At 38.1% G+C, this 26,634-nt stretch overlaps 1 protein-coding gene across 6 annotated transcripts; it reads left to right on the forward strand.

The window, feature by feature from the left end:
- Nucleotides 10,594–25,879, forward strand: LOC109726523 (putative uncharacterized protein DDB_G0270496). Of its 6 annotated transcripts, XM_020256145.1 has the most exons (16): nucleotides 10,594–10,886; nucleotides 10,947–11,141; nucleotides 12,244–12,445; nucleotides 12,516–12,694; nucleotides 15,589–15,661; nucleotides 17,460–17,534; nucleotides 17,650–17,760; nucleotides 17,877–17,919; nucleotides 18,378–18,474; nucleotides 21,811–21,913; nucleotides 22,021–22,116; nucleotides 22,211–22,240; nucleotides 24,633–24,732; nucleotides 24,918–25,002; nucleotides 25,104–25,253; nucleotides 25,613–25,879. In XM_020256145.1, the coding sequence occupies exons 3-15, from the start codon at nucleotides 12,278–12,280 to the stop codon at nucleotides 25,228–25,230; spliced, it is 1,287 nt and encodes a 428-aa protein (XP_020111734.1). In that variant the 5' UTR covers nucleotides 10,594–10,886; nucleotides 10,947–11,141; nucleotides 12,244–12,277; the 3' UTR covers nucleotides 25,231–25,253; nucleotides 25,613–25,879. The 6 variants fall into 6 exon arrangements, with proteins under 6 accessions (XP_020111734.1, XP_020111729.1, XP_020111731.1 ...); XM_020256140.1 differs by lacking the exon at nucleotides 25,613–25,879 and having other exon boundaries at nucleotides 10,595–10,886; nucleotides 25,104–25,510; XM_020256142.1 differs by lacking the exon at nucleotides 25,613–25,879 and having other exon boundaries at nucleotides 10,595–10,886; nucleotides 12,252–12,445; nucleotides 25,104–25,510.

Below are 26,634 nucleotides of genomic sequence, written 5' to 3' on the forward strand. Positions count from 1 at the left end.
TTTTATGCAATTTTATATTTTGCGGTTGCTGTTGGCAGCGTGTGCGAGCAGCAAGTGACCTCTGGACTGGTTGTCCAAGGCCCCAGGCCTTTCTGGAAATCGGATGTTGATTTTCGATGCGTTTTTCGGCAAAATCCACCGACGGAACGCGATTTCGATTCGGAATTCTTCCGACGGTGCCTCACGATAAATTGTGTTGTCTCTGAGCCTTGTTGCCTGGTCGCTCGCATCGTTTTGAGGGTTCGAAAACGACGGGTTAGCGACGGTGGGTTCTGATGTCGAATTTGACACTTTCGGGAACCCGGATAGGAACGATTATCCGACGATTATCGTTTCGATTTGAGGAGGTGTGCCTGCTGCCAAGTCACACGAATAATTGTGTTTAGTGGCATCGGGTGACTCGTAACATGAGTCGGTGAGTTCCGGGATAGTTTGTGGGTCCCGGCGGAGTCCCAGTGTGATTTTCGGGGCTTCCGGCGTGTTACGGCAATCGGTTTGGAAAATCGATTTTCGTGGGTTTTCATGTGGGGATTGTGAGTTAGTGGTTCGTGTTCATGGGTTGGATTCTAACCCAGTGGACCCTTCGTAGGTCCGGTTGATACTTCTCCGTAGTCGGGAGACCAGTGCCAGATACGTACAGGTGGGTACTTTGATCCGAAGTCGGTATAGTAGTACATGCTCGGTGGTATCTTCTTATCCTTACTCTTGTTATTACCTTGTATATATATATAGTGTTGAGCCTAGCACCCTTGTTATTCTTGTTACGCTCTACTTGGTTGTTTTCATGTCTAGCATCATGAGTAAGAGTAGAGCAGGTTTATGATTTCATGTGAGATCGGTGACCTAGTTGGTCAATTCTTGTATCTCGTAATGTGACCTTTCGGTCAATTCATTGCATTTGGCATTATGACCTACTTGGTCGGTTGGACTACTTGGTGACCTATACGGTCGGTATACCCTGGGAGGTAGGATTGTCGACTAGTGGCTGACGGCTAGTTCTTGATTATACCGATGCATGATGTGACATTCTTGTGACCTATTGGTCGATTTTTGTGCATATCTTCGGAAGGATGTTGAGTTGTTCCATCCTAGTTGACCTGAGTGGTCAGTACTTGTGTTCCTTATAGCTTGTGACTTATTGGTCAGTGTGCCCCAGAGGGGCAGTGATTGTCGGCTAGTTGCGACGGTTGGCTATTGAGTATATTAGCATTGATCGCCACAGCTCGCACGCATTTCACGAACACCAGCGGTTTGATTCACCGCAAGAGGGTGTTCTTTTTCGAAAAAGTGGTTGGGAGTGCCAGCTCGTTAGCCGAGGGTTATATGCTTTCAAGCCCAGGAGCTTTATGCTAGGGTCATTTGCCTTTCAGACCCAGGAGTTTATGCTAGGGTCATATACAGGTTAGAGCAGTTGTAGCACAGACCAGAGGTCTACGGACTGATATGGCAGGTTTATGATTGGGTACTTTTGGATTTGTCATCTGGTTGATGCATGCATACAGTAGCGGTAGTGATTTATATATATACACCCCCTTTCTTGTTTATCATTGTTACTGTATTACCATTATCTATACTTGTTATTTTTCATGACTGGTGAGTACCCTCGCCCTCGTCGGCTTGCGGTACCCACTGGGAGGGGAGACATGTGTACATATTCTCACCCCCCACCCCCTTTTCAAGTGATGTCGCGGGTCCTAGTGGGACGGTTCGTGAGGAACGCACTTAGCGATCGGTAGAGCTACCGACCCGTTATTTGGTTAAACTCTCAAACTTGTCATTCAATAAATGACTTAGAATATAATTATGGTTCAATATTTCATGTTAATTGAATAATTAGAATTTCGTGAAAGTAATAAAGGATTTATGGATTCTTGCAAATGAAAATGGTTTCTACCTCTCGTGGTAGCGTGCTTTTAAAGGAAAATGATTTCCATGTGGGAAACGGTTTATAAAAGATTTTTCTTGGTTTTCATGAATTAGTGTTTCAAAATGAGTTTCCGGGTAGGAAACATTTTAAACAAATAGATGTGGATTTATGGATATTCATGATTAACTGAATGTGGATGTAAATGGTGTATGAATATGTGGATGTTTATACGTTATGGTTGTATCTTGTACTTATGCGACGCCGTGCAAATACAGAGGAGACTCTGTTCGTATGAACAATAGACTCCTTATATTTGTGGCGGATCTGGCAAACCCTAGGGGTCAAGGTTTTAAAATATATATATATATATATATTGGGCACTTTCGCGTTGGTTTTAAATAAAAAAGGGACTCCGGGGCGTGACAAATAATAATAATAATAATAATAATAATAATAATAATAATTATTATTATTATTATTATTCAACTGCATATATAACTCTTAAATAGTGATAATCATGGTAGAAAATTTAATATATATATTTATATATATATAATTTTAAATTTTGTTATAATAATTTTTATTATACGTGAAAGAGAATTTTCTAATTCAACTCGGATTAGAGATAAAAATTGATTTTTCAACCGCATGTAATACTTAAATACTGATAAAAATATATAAAAGTTCATTTATTGTACGGAAGGATATAATTTTGTTCACCAAGTGGCATTGTTGGATTGGATAATCTTGAGCCTTAGGATTTAAGTTTGAGAGGATCCGCTAAGATAGAGGTCGCACAAAGTTTGTTCGGATTCTTCCAAGATGCAAATTTAATTAACTGACAATATCTTTCCTATTAATCTAAAACTTCAAAATATCCTGAATGCCCCTCCAAAGTTGAGAATATCACCAATAGCTCCTCTTATGATATTTTTTTAATTTAGAAGGACATCTATAAAAATACAATTGTTTGAAAGAGTATAGAAGAAATCAACCTTTTAAGATTTTTTGTTAAGGATGCACTAATTAACCGACCGTCCCTAGAGCAAATGGCAAAGGGTTTGGTGATTGGTAGCCGAGGTCCCAAGTTCGAATCTTAGTTGATTCACATTTCTTCTAAATGAAATAAACGAAGCGGTGAAATTTGTGTAAGTTGTCAATCCTAATAAGCAAGTTTTTCAAAATTGACAAGTTATTTGAATTTGTTTGGTCAAAGTTGTCAATCCTAATAACCTTCTCTCAGGGCGCTTCCTCTCTCCTCGTTTCGTTCTCGACCAAACTCCTCGCCCCGACGCACAGCCGCGCAGAAGCCCTAAACCCCACTCATCCTGAACTCCTCAGCCACCACCGACCGCTGCTGTGTCGCACTCTTCCTCCCTCCTCTCGTTTCCTCCCTCACTCTTCCTCCCTGCTGTGCCATTTTTTTTTTTTAATTCAACCCGGCCCACATGACGTGCAGACCCGTCACAAATACAAAGTTTCTCTGACCATTCGGATAGAGTCTCCTTTGTATTTGCACGGCGTACCAACAGCTACATCAGGATCACAACCACAGTCTACATACACCAATCCACAAACAATCCATGTGATGCATTTTCATACAGCTAGCGATCCTTAGAGAAGATGCATGCCTCTAAACACTCCTTAAGCGCTGGATGATGCGATGCACAGTATAACAGTCATCCTATTTAAAAGTGCTCCCCACCCAGAAGCTTTGACTTTAAACTCTATTTAATCATTCATAAAACCATTTGGAAACCTTTTTAAAACTGTTTCCTACTCGGAAACTCTATTTTGAAAACCGACTACCTAGAGGGGTAGAAAACCACGATGCATAAACACAAATCTAAGAACCAATTATCCATAAAACCAAAACTACAGATCTACAAATCCCCAATCACATGCATAACAGAAATCACCAACTCAAACAAGTTCACGAACATTCAAACATTCAGGGGATCATCTAACTGAACCATTTAATTATTTAAACTACTAGAAGCGAAAATAAAAGTAACCCGGGTGACGTTCGCTACTGCAGGCTAGCTAGAACGTCCTCCCGTCGGTCCAAAAGCCAACTCCTTGCCGAGTCATCTGGGGAAATGGGGGGTGAGAAACCACAATCAAGGTTTTCCAGTGGGTACGACAGAGCCACGAAGGTAAATCGTATTCACTGAAAAACAAAGGAGATAGAATAACAGATATGTATATGGTATGATATACGAGCAACTACAGTAGTAATAGAAATAGGGTAGTAAATGAATAAGAACCAAACTACTACTGTATCAACAACTCAACTGAACATATGCCTCAAGCGTCTATAATCCAAATCAAACCCAATCTGGTGCTGCCATATTGGTCCGCAGACCTCAAACGTTGCTTGTCACAGAGCATACACTGACTTTGATTCATGCGTCCACCGACGACCTATCCGGATACGTACACCCCCTAGTTGGTGGCCAAACCAACTGGTGTCTAGAATACACAGTGCTGTGACTAAATCATGCTGATATGCTCAATACAAAAATCGGTGAAAAATCGGTGCTTTGGCCGAAGCCAGATGCAAGGGCGTACAACGCCGAACCACGATCAACTAGATCGAAACACACGACAAAGAAGTCGATGTGTTGCCTGGACCCAAGGTCCACAGAGATACAATAAATATGCAAGCCTGCTCTGCATGTCTATCAACAACTATCATCATGCAGTCAATAAGGTATAGATAAACGAATGATAACCAAAGCAACCGACATATAGAGACTACAATGCTGATATGACAGAACAGAGAAAAGTGAAACGACCTCACCGACTACCAGCTTGAAGCACCCACCTGTCACAAATGCGCCGGAAACCTAAGTACGTAACGAGTCAACCGGACCTACGAAGATCCACCGGGTCAGTATCCAACCCACCAAACCAAAATACCGAAATCACAAACCCCACACAAATCCCCAAAATCGGTTTCCTTAAACCGATCACCATAACTCGCCGGAAGTCCCGAAAATCACACTGGGATGCTGTCGGGACCCACTAAGTGTCCCGAAACTCACTGACTCGTGCCACGAGTCACCCGCTGCTACAAAACACATCGATTTGGATGTCTTGGCAGCAAACACAAGGTAACACAAACAAACAATTATCGTCGGATAATTATTCGGATCCAAGTTTTCGGAAGTGTCAATTTCGACACGGGAACCCTCCGTCGCTTACTCGTCATCTCCAAACCCATGATATGATGATGGTGACCAGCCGACAAGACTCAACGACAACTCTCAGGGCAAATAAACACCGTCGGATGGAATCCGAACTGAAACCGCGTTCCGCCGGCGAATTTCGCAAAAAAACATACCGAAATCGACTTTCAATTTCTTCAAAGGCGAACGAGCCTTGGACGATCAGTCCAGAGGTCAATTACCGCACGAACATACAGCCTGCAGTAGCCACATGATGCAAAATTGCATAAGGGTCCCTCTATTTACATAAAATTCTATTATTTTATGTAAATAAAGAGGTTTTGTGGCTCATTCTCGTAAACCGAGGATTTTCGAGGTCCGCCGAGATACGTACTGACAGGTCTCGACATGCCAGAGGCCGTGCTCATGATTCGGAGCACAACGGCTCACTGTGGGAGATGCGGGAGCGACCCGAATATTCAGCGAACAGCGCACACTCGGGGAAAAACTACACCAAAAAGGCCAAACCGAAATCCGTTGATCCAAAGTGAGGTGAGCATCGTGATCAGCACTGACTAGCGATCACCGTGCTCACCTCCGGAGGCATCGGGACAGCCTTGGATCGCCGAAAAAGCATGCACAAACGAGAACTATGCACAAATAACATAAAAAAAAACTCACTAGGCAGAGGGGCTAGGGCACGACTGACGACGGCTTTGTGGCGGGAGCGCCAGCGGCTGACGGGTGCGGCCGGGGCTTACGTCGGCCTGCTGCGGTAGGCGGCGGCGGAGCAACCTAAGCCCGCACGGGCTAGGGCTCGGGTCGAAGGACAGCTGCGGCCACGGCGGCCGGCGGGGAGCTTAGGAACGCCGACAGTAGACTGCCGGCGGCCGAAGGGAATCCGTGCAGCGGGTTCCAGGCGGTGGCGGCACGAGGGGGAGGCTCTGCTTCACCCTCGGCCTGAGCAGGTTTGGGGCGGCCGCAGGTTGACCGAGACGGCGGCAGCGACCCGCAGGGATGGTGGCGACCGGTGGGGGAGGTTGCCGAGGGTCGGGGGAGGGCGGCGCAGCCGACCCAAGGTGGCAGCGGCGGCGCTGGAAGGGAGCTAAAGCTCCACGACACGAGCTGCCACAACTCAGCCGCAAGGTGGCTGCAGCGCGGCGATGGCGTCCGGAGGCAGCGGACCGGCTGGGGGAGGTCGCTGGAGCTCAGGGGTGATGCCGGAGAGGGGCTAGATGGAGGGGCGTGCCGAGCACCACCTTCGGCCAAAGAGAACGGAGATGGAAAGGTGGTGGAGGGAATGAAGAGGGTGTAGGAGCTGGTTGCAGCTTCGGTTGGCCGGCCGGGGTTGAGTCGGCGGCGGCTGGGGGTGCGCGACGCACAAGGTAAGGGAAAGTAGGGGCGGCTAGGTCAGTTGGGGCTAATGGGGTTAGGGTTTGTATGTGCAAACCCTAAAAGACCATATACAGAAGGTGGCTAATTGCAAACTAGTCCTCCAAACTGGTTAATTTCAAACAAGTCCTCCATAGCGCGAGTAAAACGCGCGAACACACCCCATGCTCAATTTTATGCAAAACGGTATATAAAATGTCGCGTTTTTTTGCAAAAATTACCGTTTTGCCATCTGAGACCCCTCCTTGATCAACGCGCCATATCAAAAGATCCGTCCGTCAGATTTGCGAACGGATTGCACCAGTGCGATCAGCACGACAGAGACAACAAATTCACAACTTTATTTTGCCTCATTTGGTCATGGATTTGCGATAAAAGCTATCCTCTCTCCAAATGGCGAAACTACACACAAATACATATAATATACGTATTTCCAGATTTCTCAAAATCTGTGCGTCAAACCTAAAATCCGTCAGCACCAATGGTTTCCAGAATAGCTGAACCATTAAAAACGAGCTATTGGATCGCTATGAACGGAGTCCAATACGTGCCAAAAGCCAACTCTACTCCTTGGCCTCTTTGGAAATCCAGGTTACTATTCACTTTAAGTGAAAAGTAAAAATCGCGTAAAATCTCTGTTCTAACTCGTTTCCTCCCGAAACTTGACGAGTGATTTTGTAATTAACTTACATACAAAAACATAATCAAGAGAGAGTCTAACTATACTGTCAAAATCTCAGTCCTTACAGATATCTAGGGTTAGCTCTCCTTTTGAGCACCAAAGTTCTATTTGGATCCAAAGCTCTAGTTGTTCTTCTTCTGGTAAAGCCCTTCTCCCTGCTAGTTACTTGAGTAGTAACTAACATGTTGTAAATTTATGAGCTTTTGTTTCAGTATTGTTCTTTCAGGTTTCTATATATGTAAAAATAAAAAAAATTCTATGAGCTTTGTTGTATGCAGAAAAATACTATAATAACTTAATTTATTTAGATAAATGAGATACTATAATAACTTAGTTTATTTCTAGATATGTAAACCCTACTCATCCTTTCTCCCCTCCTCGTTCCCTGACTCCAACCGCTGAGGGTGTGTTTGGTTCCATATAAAACTGTGGAAAAAAAATTTTCGGTGGAAAAAAAATTTTTGGTGGAAAATATGTTTACGTCGTTTATGTTTGGTTTGCAGGAAAAGAAAAGTAATTTTTCACGGCGGTTGTTTGGTTGAAAGGAAAAAAAAAAGTTATAAATAAAAATTATTATATTTATTTTTTATTTTTTATTTTTTATATTATTAATATATAATTATTATCATATTATATATATTAGTATTATAGTTTATATTTATAAGTAAAATATATTTAAAATATATTATGCAATAATTAAATATATAATATAATATAATATATATAGTATATATTTAATACTATAAAATAAATTACTGGATATAAAATATTATATAATAAATATATTTATAAATAAAATATTATTTTAAAATATATATACATATATAAATATATATTTATATATATATATTATATATATTATATACATAAAAATAGAAAATGGGGGAGAGAGGTCCACCGCACCCCAGTGGACCTCTCTCTCTCGGTGGTGGGGTGCGACTCGTNATCTGAATGCATAACGGAATTAGTATACCATTAACGAAATTAGTATACATATATAAATATATATATTTATATATATATATTATATATATTATATACATAAAAATAGAAAATGGGGGAGAGAGGTCCACCGCACCCCAGTGGACCTCTCTCTCTCGGTGGTGGGGTGCGACTCGTAGACCGTGCGCGTGTGAATCCCGCCCCTCCCAACGCTACGAAAAATGGTTTTCATTTTCCGCTCGAAACGAAATCTCCTTTTTCCTCCAATTTGTAGAAAAAATTTTTTTACGGACAAACAAACGCTCGGAATCATACTTTTCCATTGAAAATTTGTTTTCCGGGCGATTTTATAGGAACCAAATAGCCCCTAAACGAAACCCTAAACCCTACTCATCCTTCCTTTCTTTCTCTTTCTCTTTCCCAGCCTCCCTATCTCCTCTCCCCCTTTCTTTCTCTCATCTGCTTGCTCTCATCGCGCGCTCGGCCCATTTCGACCCTGGCGCCGTGCTCGCTCGCGAGGAGGTCGACGAGGATAAAGAGGAGGAGGTGGTGCCATGGTGGGGATATATAGGGTTTCCCTTCTCTCAGGGGCGCTTCCTCTCTTCCTTTCTCCTTGTTTCGTTCTGGACCAAACTCCTCACCCCGACACGCAGTCGCGCACAGAACCCCACTCGTCCTCAACTCCTCCGTATAATGCTCCGGACTCGTCGCAACCGCCGATGACGAGAGCTTGCTGAGGTGTGGACGGCGACGAGGATGATGGGGCGCACGATTGCAACTCCGAGTCTGCGGCTGCGAAGAAAAATCAGAGAAGATATAGAGAAAGAGGGTTGGGGAGGACAGATAGAGAGATAGATAGATAGTGGGGAAGAAGAGAATTGAGGGAAATAAGAGAGAGAATTGGGAAAGAAGATAACTAATCCTTTCATTCATACTAGTGAAGGCCCGCGCTTCGCGGCGGGACATTTATGCAAATTTTAAAATATTGTGAATAATTTTTTTTAATTTTATAATATCTAAATCTAATTTTAAAATTTTAAATTTAAAAATTTAAGAGAAAAAAATTAAAAAAATTATTTAAATAGAGAGGGATAAAAAAGTTTGAAATTTAAAACACGATTTATTATATATATTATTAATAAATTAATTAATTATATATTATATAACATTATTAATAAATTTAATTAATTAATTAAATTTATAGAGTTTAGAAATTAAAAATTTTAAACTTTAAAATTTAAAATTAGAATAAATATTGTATGCTAACAGTTAAATTTTAATTTTAAATATAAAAATATAAAATTCAGAAATTAAAATTTTAAAATCTCTCTCTCCTTCTCTCTCCCTTTCTCTCCCTCTCTGTCTTTCTCTACCTGGCTCTCTCTCTCTCTGCTCTCTCTCCCTCTCTCTCTCTTTCTCTCTTCCAGCGTCTCTCTTTCTCTCTCTCTCTTCCCCTTTCTCCCTCAGCCCCTCTCCCCAACGCGCCCCACCCCCAACCCGGTGCTCGCGCCGTGCCCGCGCCCTGCATGCCCGCGCCGCGCCGCGCCCCGCCCCGCGCGCCTGCGCTGCCCGCTACACGCACCCCCGAGCCGCGCCCTGCCCCGCGCGCANCGCCCCGAGCCGGCGTCCGCGCCCCGCGCCGAGCCCGCAGGGAGGCCCTCGGCCCGCGCCCGCGTTAGCGTCGGAGCCCGCCACCGCGCCGGCGCTCGCGCTGGGGAAAGGGGGATGGGGGAGAGAGAGAGACCGGAGGGTAGGGAGAGGAAAAGAGGGGGAGAGAGACGGGGGCAGGGAGAGAGAGGGAGAGAGCCGGGGGGGAGAGAGAAGAAAAGAGGGGAAGAAACAGGGGGGCGCGCGCACCCGCCGGGCGCGGGTCGCGTGTATGGCGCGGGGCGCGCACCCGCCGGGCGCGGGTCGCGTGCATGGCGCGGGGCGCGCGCACCCACCGGTCGCGGGTCGCACTCGTGGGGGAGAGAGAAAGCGGGAAGAGAGAGGGAGGGAGAGAGAGAGACAGGGGGAGAGAGAGAGTGCCTGGGGGTGGGAAGACAGAGAGGGTGGGGAGAGAGAGTGAGAGAGAGGGGGAGAGAGAAAGAGAGAGAGAGCTGGGGAGTGAGAGGGGGGAAAAAAATTTCCTGTGGACCCTACCGGGCCCCGAAACGCGGAGAGAACGCCGTAATACTCTCGATTCAAGAGTTAAATAGATTCTGTTTACACGATAATATGGTATTTATACTCCTTTGTAAATTGAACTGGAATGAAAAAACACCTAGTCTACGAGGGCTAAACTGCAATTTGTCAAAACGGGAAATGAGGCCTGACGGGTTGAATTCTAATGCCTTGTGGGCCTCGGGTGGGCTTTTTGGTCCAAACTGCCTGGTAGTCGGGCAAGCGGGTGGCGGATCGCCCTTCTCCGCACCATCCATCGCCCGGCGGATATTGGGTCCGCCTTTCCCCTCGATCCGGGATTTGGGGCCGCCCGATCCACTCGTAAACGGACAAGCGGGTCTCGGTTCGCCTTCTCCGCACTACCCACCGCCCGGCGGGGCTTGGGTCCGCCTTTTCCCCCCGATCCGGGATTTGCAGCTCTTCGCCCCAACTACATAGATTCCGCCTGACCTCCTATCGCCCTCTCCGAGCTTTGAGGCTGCCCTAGCTCCGTCGTCCCACCAGAGCTCCGCCCGGACCACCTCTCGCCAGACTGCTCCGTCCGGACCACCTCTCGCCAGACTGCTCCGTCAAGCTCGCCTGAGCCCCTTCGAAGGCGCTTCTCGTCGGACCCACCTGCCGCATCTCCTCCTCTCCACCTGCTGCTGCCACTTATTCTCCTTCTAAGCTAGTAAAGCTGCTACCTTTACTCCTCTTCTACATCTAACTACTAATACTTGTTATCTTCCAGGTTGTTACACTCCGCTGCTCTCTCACATTCTTTCTCGCTCCTCTCGTTAGGTTCTCGGGTCCGAACCGGGCTCCTCCCGCTCTCGCGAAGAGGACGGCAAGATCGAGGAGGTGGTGGCTGCGATATCTAGGGTTAGCTCTCCTTTTGAGCACCAAAGATCTATTTGGATCCAAAGCTCTAGTTGTTCTTCTTGTGGTAAAGCCCTTCTCCCTACTAGTTAGTTACTTGAGCATGTTGTAAATTTATGAGCTTTCGTTTCAGTATTGTGCTTTCAAGTTTCTAGATATGTAAAAAAAAAAAAAGAAGAAAATTCTATGAGCTTTGTTGTATGCAGAAAAATACTATAATAACTTAGTTTATTTAGTTTAATTGATATTGATTTATGTTTTTTTTTTTTTTTCCAGAGGAATCTTTCTTGTCTACTTTTCTAAAACCATTGCCCATCAAGCTATGGAGCATTTTACCTTTTTTTTTCCATTTGATAAATAAAAGTTCTGGATTGTTTGATTGCTGAGAGGTGTGGGGGAGATAAGGAAGGTTTAATTGCTTTTTGGGGGGATAAGTGCGGCTTAGTTGATATTTATGGGGAGATAAGTGGGATTTTTATATGTATTTGGGAATTAAGGTGGTTTTCTGTATACGTCATTAATTTTATTATGAGTTTCATGTTAAAATTGCATTCATGTTTATTAAATCTTAGATTTTATTCAATAGAATAAAGGTATATAAATATTTGAACACGTGAAGTTTTAGTTGCATCGTTGCTAATTCTAGTTCATATTCATATGTGCATAGTAACATATATTATTATCCGAATACAAATCTGATCCATATCTGAATCCGAAGAAATATCAGACTATATCCAAAAAAATATCCAATTGTATCCGAATTCGTTTTTAGTGGATATGGAAATGAAAATTTAGCATCTGACGCATATCAGTATCCGACTTGGTATCTGAAAAAAATATGAATGCATATGTGGTTTCATCCAATATCTGATCATATCTGATCTCTGTTCACCTATCCCTCGTTCACTTTGTTTATCCTTTTCTTTTGTTAAACCCTTAGTTAACCTCTCTGCGAGAAACCCAAATTTTTTAGGCTAATAACCATTGGAAGTCAAGCCTCTTAAACTCAATTTAGCCAAATTGCTACCAGATTCTTATTCCATGAGAAAGATTAATCTGTTTTCATCTTCATATTTTGATTCAGGAACCTTCGATTACTTTCCTATTTATATGCTCTCCTGAAAAAGAGTTAGATTTTGCCTTGTTTTTCTTTTTTTTTTCTTTTTTAGAATTTTAGGGTTTTATTAGGTGTTGAATTACCTAATGGGGAAGGATTCGAAGCGATCGAAACGAGTTGATAGTGAGATCGGAAGTGCTTCTGATGATGAGATTGAGACAGATTTCACATTTAATAAGCGATTGAAGCAAGCTGACGATCAGAGTGGAAGTGGTTCGGATGCGGAGAGTGACGACAACGGAGGAAGCAGAACGGTAGGTTTTGTTGGTTGATTGATCTTTTTATTTGCTGTTGAAGTTTTCAGATTCTTGAATTTGTGTATAGGAGGAGGAAGAGGATGAAGAGGACGAAGGAAGCGATGCGGAAGAAGAGGAGGACGAAGGAAGCGATGCGGAAGAAGAGGAGGACGAAGGAAGCGATGAGGAGGAAGCTGAGGACCAGAGGAAGGACGCGGAGATGGAGGAACTCGAGAAGGAGTATCTCAATCTTCGCAATGAAGAGCAGTAAGTGTTCTCTTTAAGTTACATAAAGCCCTAAATATGTACTTTAGAGTGGGCTTACTCTTCACTTTAAGGGGCCGTTTGGTTCAAGGTTTGTATTATTCTTAGAATGTTGTATATTTTATATTTGGAATGGCAAGTTTGTTACTAAATTATCAAGCCACTTGGGTTGGGAGGTTATTAAGAACTAGTATTTTCTTATTAATGGACAACTAATGATTCCTATCAAGCATGAAAATGAGAATAACTCATAACTAATGATAATCTAGTATTCCTACCACTCAAGAATCTACAATGATTTCACCACTTCACTAACATCTTTTACAACTACCCAACATGAGTTGAATGCTAATGGTTTGAATATTTTCAATAGAAAATATGGAGGATTATTGAAATATTACAAACCGTGAACCAAACAGGCCCTAAGAAACATTTTTTCAAACTCACTGATGAGATTTGAGTCTTGAATTGCTGATGACAACTTTTACAAAGAAAGGTTGCGGAGGCAGTTAGCTGGACAAAGTTTGGTTTGGACGAATTACAAATAATTGAAATAATTTCTAGGAGCTGAAAGGTCTAGGCTCACTATGTTGATTTGCTAGTCTATCACAAGCTTGACTAGAGTTTATGCGCCATTATTGTGTGAGCTTTGAGACAACAAAGTTGACAAACTTCTTGACACTTGAGATAGTAGTATCAATGCTTGTTTTACAGCTCAAAACAAACTAAGTGCTAAGTTGAAAATTAAAATAGATGGTATGTATCAGCCTTTTGGCTGTTTATTGACATCTACAACAATATAAGCTTTGATCTTTGACCAGTCCCATTTATGCATGAAATCATCATAAGCAGTGTTAAAAATCATTTAATGCAAGTTATTTGGGAAATGAGAATTTGTTTATAGACTAAGTTGGTTCCAGTAATACTAGATGATTGGCACGACAGTTGGATTTCCTTCATTGTAAGTGTAATAGGAGAAGGCAAGCAAATACAGCTCGAAAGTTGAAAGTAGGTAATAAAATCAACAGTACTGAAATCATGTGAACTTGAGAATAAAATTATACAAATCAAGTCGCGTGACCATCTAGTGTTACTGCAGTAGGGAAGGCTTGGGAAAGTTTGAGTGGATTAGGACTTTCTTTTGGGGCTACCTTGGTTTCTTTTATTTATGACCAGAGGGAAAACTGAAAAAGATAAATACTATGGTTGAAAATGAATTGAAATTGTGTTGTCACCAACTACCGGCTATGAGGCTAATTTCTCCTTTCGTTGCCTCCCATTGTTCTCTCTTCTCTTCATATATGTCTTCTTCTTTTATTCAATATTCACACAGTGTGTCAATCTCTTGACCGATGTTTTGTGGGATTTTTAATCCTTATACCCACCAACCACATATAGTACTTAATCAAGTATACTTCAGCCTATCCATGACCATGAGGTCAAGGTTCCATCGTAGATGGTTATTTAATTTGCTTAATTTATTTTAGTTCACGAGAGAAGTGGAAGCTAATGTGGCCTTTTAGAAAGCTTTATTTTCAAGGATCAAAGAGATAAATCAACTAATGATTGTCATAGTAGCACAGCAAAATAATAAAAGAAGGCTAGAATTTGAAAGAAGAATTTCAGAAATCTGTAAAATTTACATCAGAACATTATAATTACGTGCCAAGTAATATAAAAGATCAAATATGGCTAATTTCCTATATGAGTGAAATTGCCCAACTAAACAAATCTAGCTCAAGAAATTAAATGTTCAGAAGCAAGGTTTACCGTAATTTTAAACAGATCCTGGCAATCTTAAACTAAGATTGTCTTTGATGGTGTAGCAGCCAAATGCTACTCCTATAGCCAACAATGTAGAATCCCTGTTAGAATCTTTGATTCTATTCAAAATTAAATATCGAAGATGATCATATGTTTTGACTGAATATCTTTAGGATTGTTCTTGCACTACTTCTACGAGGGGATGGGTTTATTTCCATACGAGCATTCTACATTATTGTCCTGAAGAAAACACTCTCAGTATTTACTGAGCTTCTTAGTGAAGATTATTATCACTCTATGTATTTTATTTTTGTGAAACTGAATGGCTCTTGGCAAACTATTTTTCATTAAAGGTGAAAATAATCATGCAGTTTAGCCCCAATTTTCATATAAACTTTTGCATTATTTGTTCAAGTTGAATGTCGCAACAATTGATACGAGTATCTGTAATTGACAAAATATTTATATAGCTAACTTAAATTGCCACAAACAGCTTGTGGAATGCGGATTTAAAATGACAGATTGATATGGTGAGTTTTCTTTCTTGCAATTGTTCGAATGTGGATTTAAAATGAAAGATTATATATGGTGGGTTTTTTCTTTCTTGCAATTGTTCACCTTTGAAATGGCTATTACTTTTTATTATCTTTACTAGAAATATGCTTATGCAGTACAAATAAATAGTTTAAAGAGAGGTATTTTTTTCATTTTCTGACATTAAGCGTTAGCAAAATGTGTTCATACATCTGAGTTTCTTTTTTAATTCTAATTTCTAATGTCGGTTGTGGAAACATATTATTCGCACTCTTTTTATATTATGTGCAAGTAATATGATTTTACATAGATTGGGATTTAGTTTCTCCATAATCATGTTAAATACTATGGACACAATTTTCTGCTGTGGTGCATGAAATTTTACTTAGGTGGAGTATACCATGATGCTTTCTCAATTGTTAATGCAGTTATCTTTTCCTTTTACTGTTCTTCCAACATATCATCATTGTTTCTTCTTGGAACTTATTTGCTTCCAAGTAAAAGAATTCTATAATTATTGTTTGTTCTTGGCTACTTCATTTTATTCGTTATGTCTAACTAGTATAACACTGTGAATCTTTCCATGGTTTGCCATGTAGAAATCTTTTGAAGAACTTGACACGCCACAAGGATGAAGATGCTCTAAAAGGTCAGGCGGTGAAGAATCAAAAGGTACTGTGATAGTGATACTTTCCTATCCTGCTTGCCTTTTAGAAGATTTTACATGCAGCAGTTTTTGGACTAAGATATGCTACAGTTTTTGGACTAAGATATGCTAAATAAGATCATGCATTGCATATGAATAAGTATATATGGATTATACAGCAATTAAATCTTGGAGGACTCTGGATAACTTTACAAAAAACTTGTTCCTATATTATTTTTACTCAAATCTAACTTCCCTTCAATTTTTTCCCCCTTGATTCAGACTTGAGAAAGTTAATTCATACTTTCATATTGAAACCAGTTAAATGATTTCAGTAAATTGCTGTCAGAAAATTTTCATCATAATGGTTTTCAGTTTCCAAGCTTTCCTCAGTTAACATATCATTTAATAGTATTGGTTATTTCTGATATTCCTTTTAAATGAAGTCCCGAGGGCATTCAAACTTGAGAACTTAGTTCGTTAATGAACATGAAACAAAAGAGATATTGTAGGCAAATTTGAAGGAAGTAATTCTGTAACTAGAAGGGTAACTTGACTTTTCTTCAAATTTCTTTTTGTTATTTTACTTTAGTTTGCAACTCCTGTTGTTATATCTCTATCTCCCTTAATGATTAACCTTGCTTTGCGTTGTTATCATGTTATGTTTGTGTAGAATGAATCGAGTCTCCAAATTATAACAATCAATATTAGAACTATTAATTTCTTTCCTAGTGCATTTAATCTAGGGAAAACTTCAAATACCACCACTGTGGTTTCGCACTTTTTCACTTTAGTACCCTGTGGTTTAAAGTGTATCAATTTAGTACCCTTTGGTTTCGCACTTTCTCACTTTAGTACCCTGTGGTTTAAAGTGCATCAATTTAGTACCATTTGGTTTTATTTTTCTCTTTTCGTCGGCTCCTCTGTTAATATTTCATTAAATTATGTACAAAAAATTTCAGATACCCTACCTAGGTTTATCAAATATTTATTTTAGTACTCTTTATTTTTAACTTTGTCACTGATTTTTTTTTTTCCTCCGTTAATATTTCGTTAAATTATATACAAAAAATTTCAGATACCCTACCTAGGTTTATCGAATATTCACTTTAGTACCCTTTAATTCTAACTTTGTCGTTGATTTAACGAAAAAAATTAGTGAAATAGATAATAAAAAGAGAAACATGAAGGCACAGGGTACTAACTTAATACACTTTAAACTATAGGGTACTAAAGTAAGAAAGTGCGAAACCACAGGGGTTAACTTGATACACTTTAAACCACAGGATACTAAAGTGAGAAAGTGTGAAACCACAAGGGGGGTATTTGAAGTTTACCCTTTAATCTAATTTGCTCTTATTTTATTTGCTATTGTTTTCTTTTCTTATTTTCGGCTTTCCTTCTGTCTCCTTAGGAATTAAGGGAAGAATAAAAAACCCGGCGAAGAATTAACTGTTGTTGTCATGTTTTCAACACTGTCGGGACTTTTCCATATTTTGTTTTTATACTCGCCTTTCAGTGCTGCTAAACTAGACAAATGAAAATGAAGAGAAAATAAAGTGATAGATGACTATTGAACTGGATGGGGTTATGTTTGGAAATAACTAATTTTGAGTAGTCAATAATATTTGGCAGGAAATGGAACTTTTCTTTATGCATTGTCAGCCAGTAGAATCATACAGCATGTACATAATGTACTTCTATTGGTGAATCTTTGTGAGGCTGTACATTTTTGACCTTACTTGAACAAAACATAATAGTTTAAGCTTTTACTTTGTTAAATTTATAAGTACTCATTGGAAATTGCACATCATGTCACTAAAGGCACTTTGGGACAAGTCTTTGGAGCTCAGATTCTTACTGCAGAAAACATTTGCAAGTTCAAATAGATTACCGAAGGTATGATTTTTCAAAGATTTTGCTCTGAATAATGCCTTATGATTTCTTATTTGCTTAATGTCATTTAATTTTGTTTATTGGCTTGTACTTATATTTTTCTTTTGGCTTGCCTCAGGAACCCTTTAGGTCTACATTTTGTGGTTCAGATACAGCAGTAAATCAGGCATATACGGATCTCATACAGTCATCCAAACAGACTTTAAATTGTATGTTGGAGCTGCAAGAGGTATAATTGTGTTGCTTTACTGGCTTCTCTTTTTGTTGATTATTTACATTATGAAATTTTGTTTGACCGTTTATATTAATTATAATTGTATTTATGGTTTGAAATACTGCTAATAGGCTTTGCTTGAGAAGAATCCTTCTGTTACTCGCAGCACAAATGGTATGATCTGCATTACTTGTTAAGCCTTCTAATTTTAATACTTTAACTAGGCACGCTTGAGAATTCATTTATTTTGTTTTGGCTGCAGAACGTTTCTCTTGCATGAATGCTTAGCAGTGCACCTAATATGCGCTTACTATATCTATAAGCTTTATTAGGTAGATCTTATTATCGAAGAGAGCTCTAATACGATTCTTGCATGCTTGTGTTATGGCTTAATTGTAAAGATTAGCTCTTAACTTTTTGGATGATTCTCATCTAGTCAAAGTTCTTTGGTTAGATCAAACTTCTCTGTATATAGCTTATGAATTACTAGTTTACGACGGTGAATTTCTTCTAACGATTCATGGCCCTTTGCAATGTGAAATGTGCTTAATTTTCTTCATCTTTAGTTTAGATCTTTTAAGATTTCCCTGTGGAATCTATTGATTACTTGTATTACTTTTCTTCTGATCTAGCAGACAGCAAAAAATCTGACAAGGATGAATATTTTTTAAAAGATTTGAAAGGGGAGCTTGATGAAGAGTGGTTGCGCATATATAGATTGCACTGCAGGTATTACTTTAAATTTTCGCATTACCATAAGCTATAATTTCTTATGAATGTTATATTTTTTTTGCTTTAAACTGAATACATATGTAATTAGGAAATTTTCTTTTCAAATTATTTACTGATGGAATAGGGAAGCAAAGATTGGATTAGATGGAGTCTATAAGAATTGCTATTGTGTCAAGATGTATGCATAGTGTCAAAATAGTATGTGCAAGTGCACTTGGATAGAATAAATATGATACAATTTTGATAATGAACATCCAGAAAATAATGCCTATGCTTTAGAAACAGGATATCTGTTGCAAAGGAGGAAACATGGGTGAGTGATTTTTTACAATTACCTACTGTTTTTCAAGAACAATGTCTTTTTGTAGTGATATAAGGAGAGACTTTAGAGACTAATAGGAAGAGAAGAGAATATGCATGACAAGCTACTATATATTTTTGTTTAATAAAGCCATCCCTAATAGGTCTTATTTAATTAAGCCATCCCTAATAAGGGTCCCCTTTGTTTCTCTCGTATTAAATTGCTTCAGGCTGGCATGTCAAGATTGCCTTTCTTCACTCGGTTATTGTGATCGTGGCACAACAACCTTTTCCATCTTGCGTGCACTTCACACTAAAATTTAAGGATTATACCATTGTGTTTGATCAATTCTCATTTTAATGAAGGAAGCTTGATTTGATAAGCTATATGTCATTCTCACAATTAGAATCTTAGACCAAATATTTTGTTTATCTTGGTTTTGATACACAATTAGGTTATTTTTTTTGTGCCTTATCGAGGGTATCTGGAATGGGTTCAACACTCGAAATCTAGAGTTCTGAACTGAGACCTCAAACATTATCTATGGTAGAAATGAATCTGGATGTTTCTGTCTCAACTCCTGTAACTTGCAAGCAGTAATGCTTCATTTGATTCAGTGCAGCCATAATATTCCATAAAGAGGACACTATCATATTACTACTCAAAAAACAAAAACAAAAAGGAAAGGAAAGGAAAAGAAAAGAGAAGCTGGTTTCCTTGAATTTTTTTTTTTTCTCTGCTAATCTTATTTTGATCTCTTTTCCTGCAAATTTTGCAGCTTGAATATTCCCAAATAGCCGGATAACTTTTGAGCTTGCTACTTCTTTTCACATCACCTAGTAGGATTCTCTTTCTTTCGTGATTGCATTCACATCTTTATGTTGTATGCAGTTATACCATCTGAAGTGATCATATTTTGTCCTCAAATTTGGCTACTTTATCTTATAATTGATACCTTATCTGATCTCTTTTATGCATTCAGTTCTCTAACTAATAGCAGAGTACATTGCCTCGACTTGCATAATGCTTGTACTTGAGTTTTAAAGGGATCTATCTGATAAGTCCAAGGATCATATTGCATTTGCTGACTTTGTTTATGGCCTCTAATCATATTTTCCACATCTCTTTTGAGCATAATTAGGCACATAAACCAAAATGTTCACAGTTTAGTATGTCCTCCAATCCCTGTGGACTCTATTAGGGCACGTTTGATTCAAAATGGGAATCGAAATTAGAATAGGAATGGTAATGGACTGGAATCGAAAGCGGAATGATAAAAAACTATAATTTGTTTGGTCCATAAGATGAATCAGAATGGGAATCATGTCCAATTGAAATTCAAAATGATTAAATTTTAATTAAATATAAATGTACTATTTATATTCGTAATCAAAATTTAAATCCAAATTTCGACTAATAATTTGAACTTAAAATTCGAACTGACAATTTAAATTCAAGTCCAAAGTCAAAATTTAATTTTATGACTAAATTTAAATGGCAAATTTTTATTATAATTTAAACTTGGACTTAAGAAATTAAAAATTGAAATTTGTAGCTGTAATATAAATTCAAATATAAAATTATAATTTAAAATTATATATAGGTTAATACTTCAATTTAATAATTCGTATTGACGAAAAATTTTTGCTCAATCCCTTCCAGAATCAAAGTTGATTCCACCTCTATGGGGGAATCATTTCGGGGGATTCAATTTCCCTCGGAATGGGAATTGAATTGCCAATCCCTCATTCCAAACACGAATAATGGGATGGATCATTCTGATTACCACTCCAAGCCTCAAATCCTTTAAACCAAACATGCTCTTAATTCTAATTTCATTGAATTTTTCCATGTGCCCTCGTTCTATTTCGACCGCAGATTTACTTCCAATGTTTCGGTAATAAATGTGATCATGAGAATGAACAAAAAGAAAATAACTTGTCAGGAGTATTTTACCAATATAGCTTTTATAAGCGGCATGCTCCCCCCCCCCCCTTCTATCTTTTTAAAGCATGGTAGTTATGCTGTTAAATCTAGTTTCCCTTTCAAGGTCCAGAAATTCAATGGCACTTTTGCTGTATTTGCAAAATATCTACAGTATGTTGGGTTCTATGTGGGCTGCATTATTTCCATCTTTCACATCTTTGCTTGTACACTATTGTTTTTACTAGATTTTCTTCTCAACGTGACAAGCTTGCGGTATATTGATGCTTAATTATAGATGTAGTAAAATGCAACAGTTCTTCTTCTCATTTAGTTCTACTGTGTATTCTAGTTGAACAATTACCTTGTCAAGCAATTTAATATTTTTGAGAAAAGTGCTGCTAAAATAAGCCGTTCTATATCTTGCAATTTTATATGTAAAATTGCTAAAAGATGTATTGTCATTTTTTGCTAGTCCATCCCTGTAGCTGCTAAATTTGAAGAAACAAATAGGGGAAACTTCAAATACCCCTCCTGTGGTTTCGCACTTTCTCACTTTAGTACCCTGTGGTTTCAAGTGTATCAAGTTAGTACCCTATGATTTTGCACTTTCTCACTTTAGTACCCTGTGGTTTCAAGTGTATCAAGTTAGTACCCTATGATTTTGCACTTTCTCACTTTAGTACCCTGTGGTTTCAAGTGTATCAAGTTAGTACCCTATGATTTTGCACTTTCTCACTTTAGTACCCTGTGGTTTCAAGTGTATCAAGTTAGTACCCTATGATTTCATTTTTGTATCAAGTTAGTACCTTGTGGTTTCAATTTTCTCTTTTTATTATCCATTTCGGGGTATATAATTTAACGAAATATTAAACCACAGATCACTAAAGTGAGAAAGTGCGAAACCATAGGGTACTAACTTGATACACTTGAAATCACAGGGTACTAAAGTGAGAAGGTGCGAAACCACATGGTACTAACTTGATACACTTGAAACCATAGGGTACTAAAGTAAGAAAGTGCGAAACCACAGGAGGCGTATTTGAAGTTTCCCCAAACAAATAGAAGATGAGCTGAATAACTGAATACTTATCTGTGTCGATTGGCAGAATTGCACCATTTAGAAATAGTGAAGTAGACAAGTGGCAGAGGAAGACACAAGTGACAACTGGCGCTGCTGCTTTCAGAGGCAAATTGCATGCTTTTAATCAGGTTCCTCACCCTATTCATCTGTTTTATATAACAGCAGCTTATTTAAGATTTTGGGACATTTGAGTTATGCATTCTTCTTTCCTATATTTTCCTGTCTATGTGCTCAGAAAATTAGTGATCAAGTAAATTCTTACATGAGAGACCCAAGCAGAATGATTAAGAGGATGCAGTTAAGAAGATCATCTGTTGATATATTTGGAAAAGTAAGTTGCACGAACTTCTAACTTGCAGGAGTTTATTTTCCTTAAAAATTGGAAAAAAGACAGGTTTTGTCACGTCTCTTTTGTTCTTGTCCAGGTTCCTGAGGAGGCTGACAAGAAAAATGAGGTTTGACCTAATCCTGACTCCTTTTGTATAGACATTTTAATATTATTTGTAACCTTAGCTTTGCTATTTCTAAACGCGCAATCGCTCTAATACAAGATGTTATTTACTCTGGCGCTGAAGGGATCAAAGGATACATATTTTAGTTTCCAACACTTTAGTAGCCTCGGATAATCATTTATTTGCTTCTGGTATATATTCACATGGTGAAGTAATATTCCTGTGCCTAGCCAAGTTTTAAAATTCATCAAAAGTTTGTGATTTCATTTAATGGAGAATTTTTGTGGTATCTTGTGTTTTACATGATAAACTTTTAATCACAAAACTTACAGTTAGGCTGGCATGCAATTAGAGAAGGTTGGTTGACTATAGGGGATGGCAATTGAACTTGTCATGAGCTTTCACTCGAGTCACTAAACTTCTGTGCAATTAATCTATTGAACCGTAATATCTGTTTCAATCAGGTGATGCGTGAAACTTCATTTAATTTACCTAACAAAAGGGCGGTGTGGCTACTGGAACAACTGCCAGTTTTTCTCTAATTGAGATTCGATGGCTGAATCCTACTAGTCTTTAGAAATTAAACTGAGTTAGACAAAGTGACCTTGATTGAAGCAGAAACTGAATCCCCGTGCCTCAATTAAACTCCGGTGAACGAAGTGAAACTTGCGACAAGTTAAGTGATCAGCGATTCTACTTACCCAATAAGGCAGTGTTTGGTTGAGGAATCAAGTGGGAATAGACCACTTTATTACTCTAATTCATCCAAACACTAAGAGGGGGGAATGAGTTTACTTAATCCCCCTCTTAACGGGTTGAATTGTTGTTCCACCCTTTTGGTGGAATAACAATTTCTTCCCTTTATATCTCTACTAATTTAATAATAAAATATTATTAATTAATATAATATATATTATTTTATTAATTGATTAGCTAAATTAATAATTAACTAATTTAATAATAAAATATTATTAATTAATATAATATATATTATTTTATTAATTGATTAGCTAAATTAATAATTAACTAATTTAATAATAAAATATTAGGTAAATTAATAATTATTTAGTGTGTTTATGTAATAACTAATATCTATATTGATTAATCAAATAATATTTTGACCAATATAACTAATTAAATAAAAGTGCTTAATTAATTTCTTATTTTATTAATACATTAATTTATTAGCTTAATTTGTTAACTTATCAAATTATTTATAGTTAGTTAATTTATTAATTAACAGTACTCATGGTTAATTAATTAATGATTAATTAATGATTAATTAATGTCCTAACTAATTTATTAATTAACATTTATGATTATCTAATAATATTCATGATAAATTAATTAATTAATTTGTTAAATATCATTTACTTAATATTTTGATGTTAATTAATTATATACAATATTATTATTTAACTGCTATAATTACTCTTATTCCTATTATTCCTATCTAACTACCCAAACACTATTTTTCTTATTCTCAAAAATAACATACTTTTCATCCAAACGTAAAATTGGTCTTATTCCCGTTTATTCCCGAAGTTGTACCTATCCCAGGAATAACCAAAAAAAATTTATTCCCGAACCAAACAATACCTAGGAGTTCTGTAGACTGGGACTGTATGCTCTTTTGTAATAACCTTGAGAATATTTGTATTTTAGTAGATTTACACTGAGGATGCTTTTTAAAAGAAAGAAATCAAAGGCATCTCTCACCCATAAAAACAAGAGAGTAGTACATTACGAGCAGATCTACCCCCAACAAACTGGTATTATAGTCAGTCAGCTACGGGCCACCATGGCGCAAAAATGAAAGAACAAGAAAGATCATCAGTATCTGTGTATCTACCTGAATTTAGCAGAGATAATAACGTGGATTTTGCAGGTTCTTGAATATTTTCCTTTCCTCGTTGACTTTTTTGTTCTTTTGTCTTGCAAATTGGCTTGACTGGCGTCTGCAAATAGTCTTCATATTTTGCCTGTCCTTCACTTTCAGCATCATGATTTCTGTTATCGACTTCTGTTTGGTGATTGTATTTCTATGATTAAATTCTCTGATACTTGTATTATTCAACAACAATTTCTGAAGTTTGCTGGAGGAAAAGGCAACAAATGGAAACACTTCATTTAGTAAGATCAATTCACGAGCAAGAAGAAACACTGAGTTATGAATTTCCACCGAGTCTTAACATAAGGCTCATTATGTAGTTTGCAAAGTTTTGAGTTCTTTCATCTGCTACTGAATGATTACATTACCATTTGGCCATTCCATTCCTTGCTTCTAGTAACATTACGAATTTCAAGCTCCTCTTGCTTTATCGGTGCATTCATCTTTCGGCTTATCCGCTGCTCCAAGCTGATAAATTTTGTTTACCTTTGAGCAAACTTTCAGGAGGAAAATGTGGATGGTGATCCTGAACTTCTTGATGACTCCGAATTCTATCAACAACTCCTCAAGGAGTTCTTCGAGTCCTGCGATCTTGCCTCATCTGGTGAGTCTTTTTATCCTACATCAGCGGATTTTTTCATTCTAAGGTTTGCTTTAGTTCCTGCCGAAGGACAACGAATAAGAAAATATTAAAACCTTGAAAATTTTGGTATTATAGGCTCTCTCTATATCCCTCTATTCTGCAGCTATTGTATCTTAACTCTTTTCTTCTTTTTCTGCTAATTTCAGAAGCAACTTTTTACGCTTTAAGAAAGCTGCAGCCTAAGAAACGTAAGGTGGTCGATCGTCGTGCTTCAAAGAGTCGAAAGATAAGGTATCATCGATATTGCCCTTATCGTATGGGAGAGAGTGATAATGACATCATTCCTATTTCAACCTGAGTTGTCTAATCAAAGCTCTTTACACATATCGCAGGTATCATGTTCACGAAAAGATAGTTAATTTCATGCCTCCGATGCCAATGGTTCTTCCTCCGATGGCTCCAAAATTGTTTGAAAACCTATTCGGCGCGGGAAATCGGAATCCTGCCTCAGTTTTGTGATCTGCGACGATGGATGCAGAAAGGTGCGGCATATGTAGCAAATTTTGTTCTTTCTGGTGGAATTTTTATTGTTAAAAGTCCCTTGTAAAAATATTCACCTTTTCTTAGCCTTAATATAATTTTTATCGCTGAGTAGTTTGTGCTCTGTATTATCCCATGAGGGTAAACCGGAACCAAGAAACCAAGGGTTTCTTTTTATATCATTATTGTATTTGCGGGAGACTTGAGATAGAAAAAGAAAAGGGAACGATTCTTTCAGAGTTCTCAGCTTGGAAATTAATGTATTTATTATTAGATTGTATACCGGTAAAATGTTCAAGTTACGTAAAATGTTGAAATTATATCAACGTGAAATATAAAATCAGTAGTTTTGCTGCTTTAGGCTTGCAGGACGCATTAGCCGGAGAAGCGAGAGGGGGAGGAATTACGCCATTTTTTCGGAACGAATTACTGCTGATTTTAACGTATCCAATTTATGAAACCTGCTATTGGAGCGGGTTGTGGATGAGATTGTATACATACAAATAAATATAGAAGTGAAAATGGTTGAGTGCGGTTGGATTTAAAACAAAAATCATGTCCGTATCCATATTCTTCAGTTGATGTAAATTTGGGTGCTGATATATGACAGATATTAAATTTTCATTACCATATCCTCTAAGTATATATTGCATTCAAATATGCCTCCAATTTGTATTTGGATATTATTCGTGTAACAATAGATGCTGTTATATATATATATATATATATATATATATATATATATATATATATATATATATATAGGCTGTGGCTACTATACTCATATAAGTATAGAGTCCTTTGTACTCATAAGTTTTTGACCGTTCAGATAAAAAAATGTGCGGTTAGGATGAAAGTGGTTACGGTTAAGTTGATAGTGGGCCCCCTAGGGTTGAGTGGGTGGTTGGTTGAATAGTATAATCTAACATGTGAAAATGATTAAAGGGTAGATCTAACGGTCAAAAACTTATGAGTACAATAGGCTCTATACTCATAAGAGTATAGTAGCCGGACTCTCTATATATATATATATATATATATAAGAGAGAGAGAGAGAGTGGCTACTATACTCTTATGAGTACGATTGCACTCGTACACGTAAGTTGTTTTCGATGATAAAGCTTTCGAATCGACGATCCATACCGTTAAATATTTTCTAGAGCATTAAAAACTTCTAGAATTAAATTTCATATTTTTTCAACATCATTTACCTTACGATCAAAAGCTCACAAAATTAACAATTTTTAACGGCCGGTATGGGATACTTGCTAGTTTAACGATGCAAAAGAATCGGAATAAGTTGAATTTTTGATAGAAAATTCTATTCACTACCTAGATAAAGATCAATAACTCTGATCTTAAATTGAAGGATCCAATCATCCA

The sequence above is a fragment of the Ananas comosus genome, linkage group 21 (assembly GCF_001540865.1).
Source record: "Ananas comosus cultivar F153 linkage group 21, ASM154086v1, whole genome shotgun sequence".
NCBI lineage: Eukaryota > Viridiplantae > Streptophyta > Magnoliopsida > Poales > Bromeliaceae > Ananas > Ananas comosus.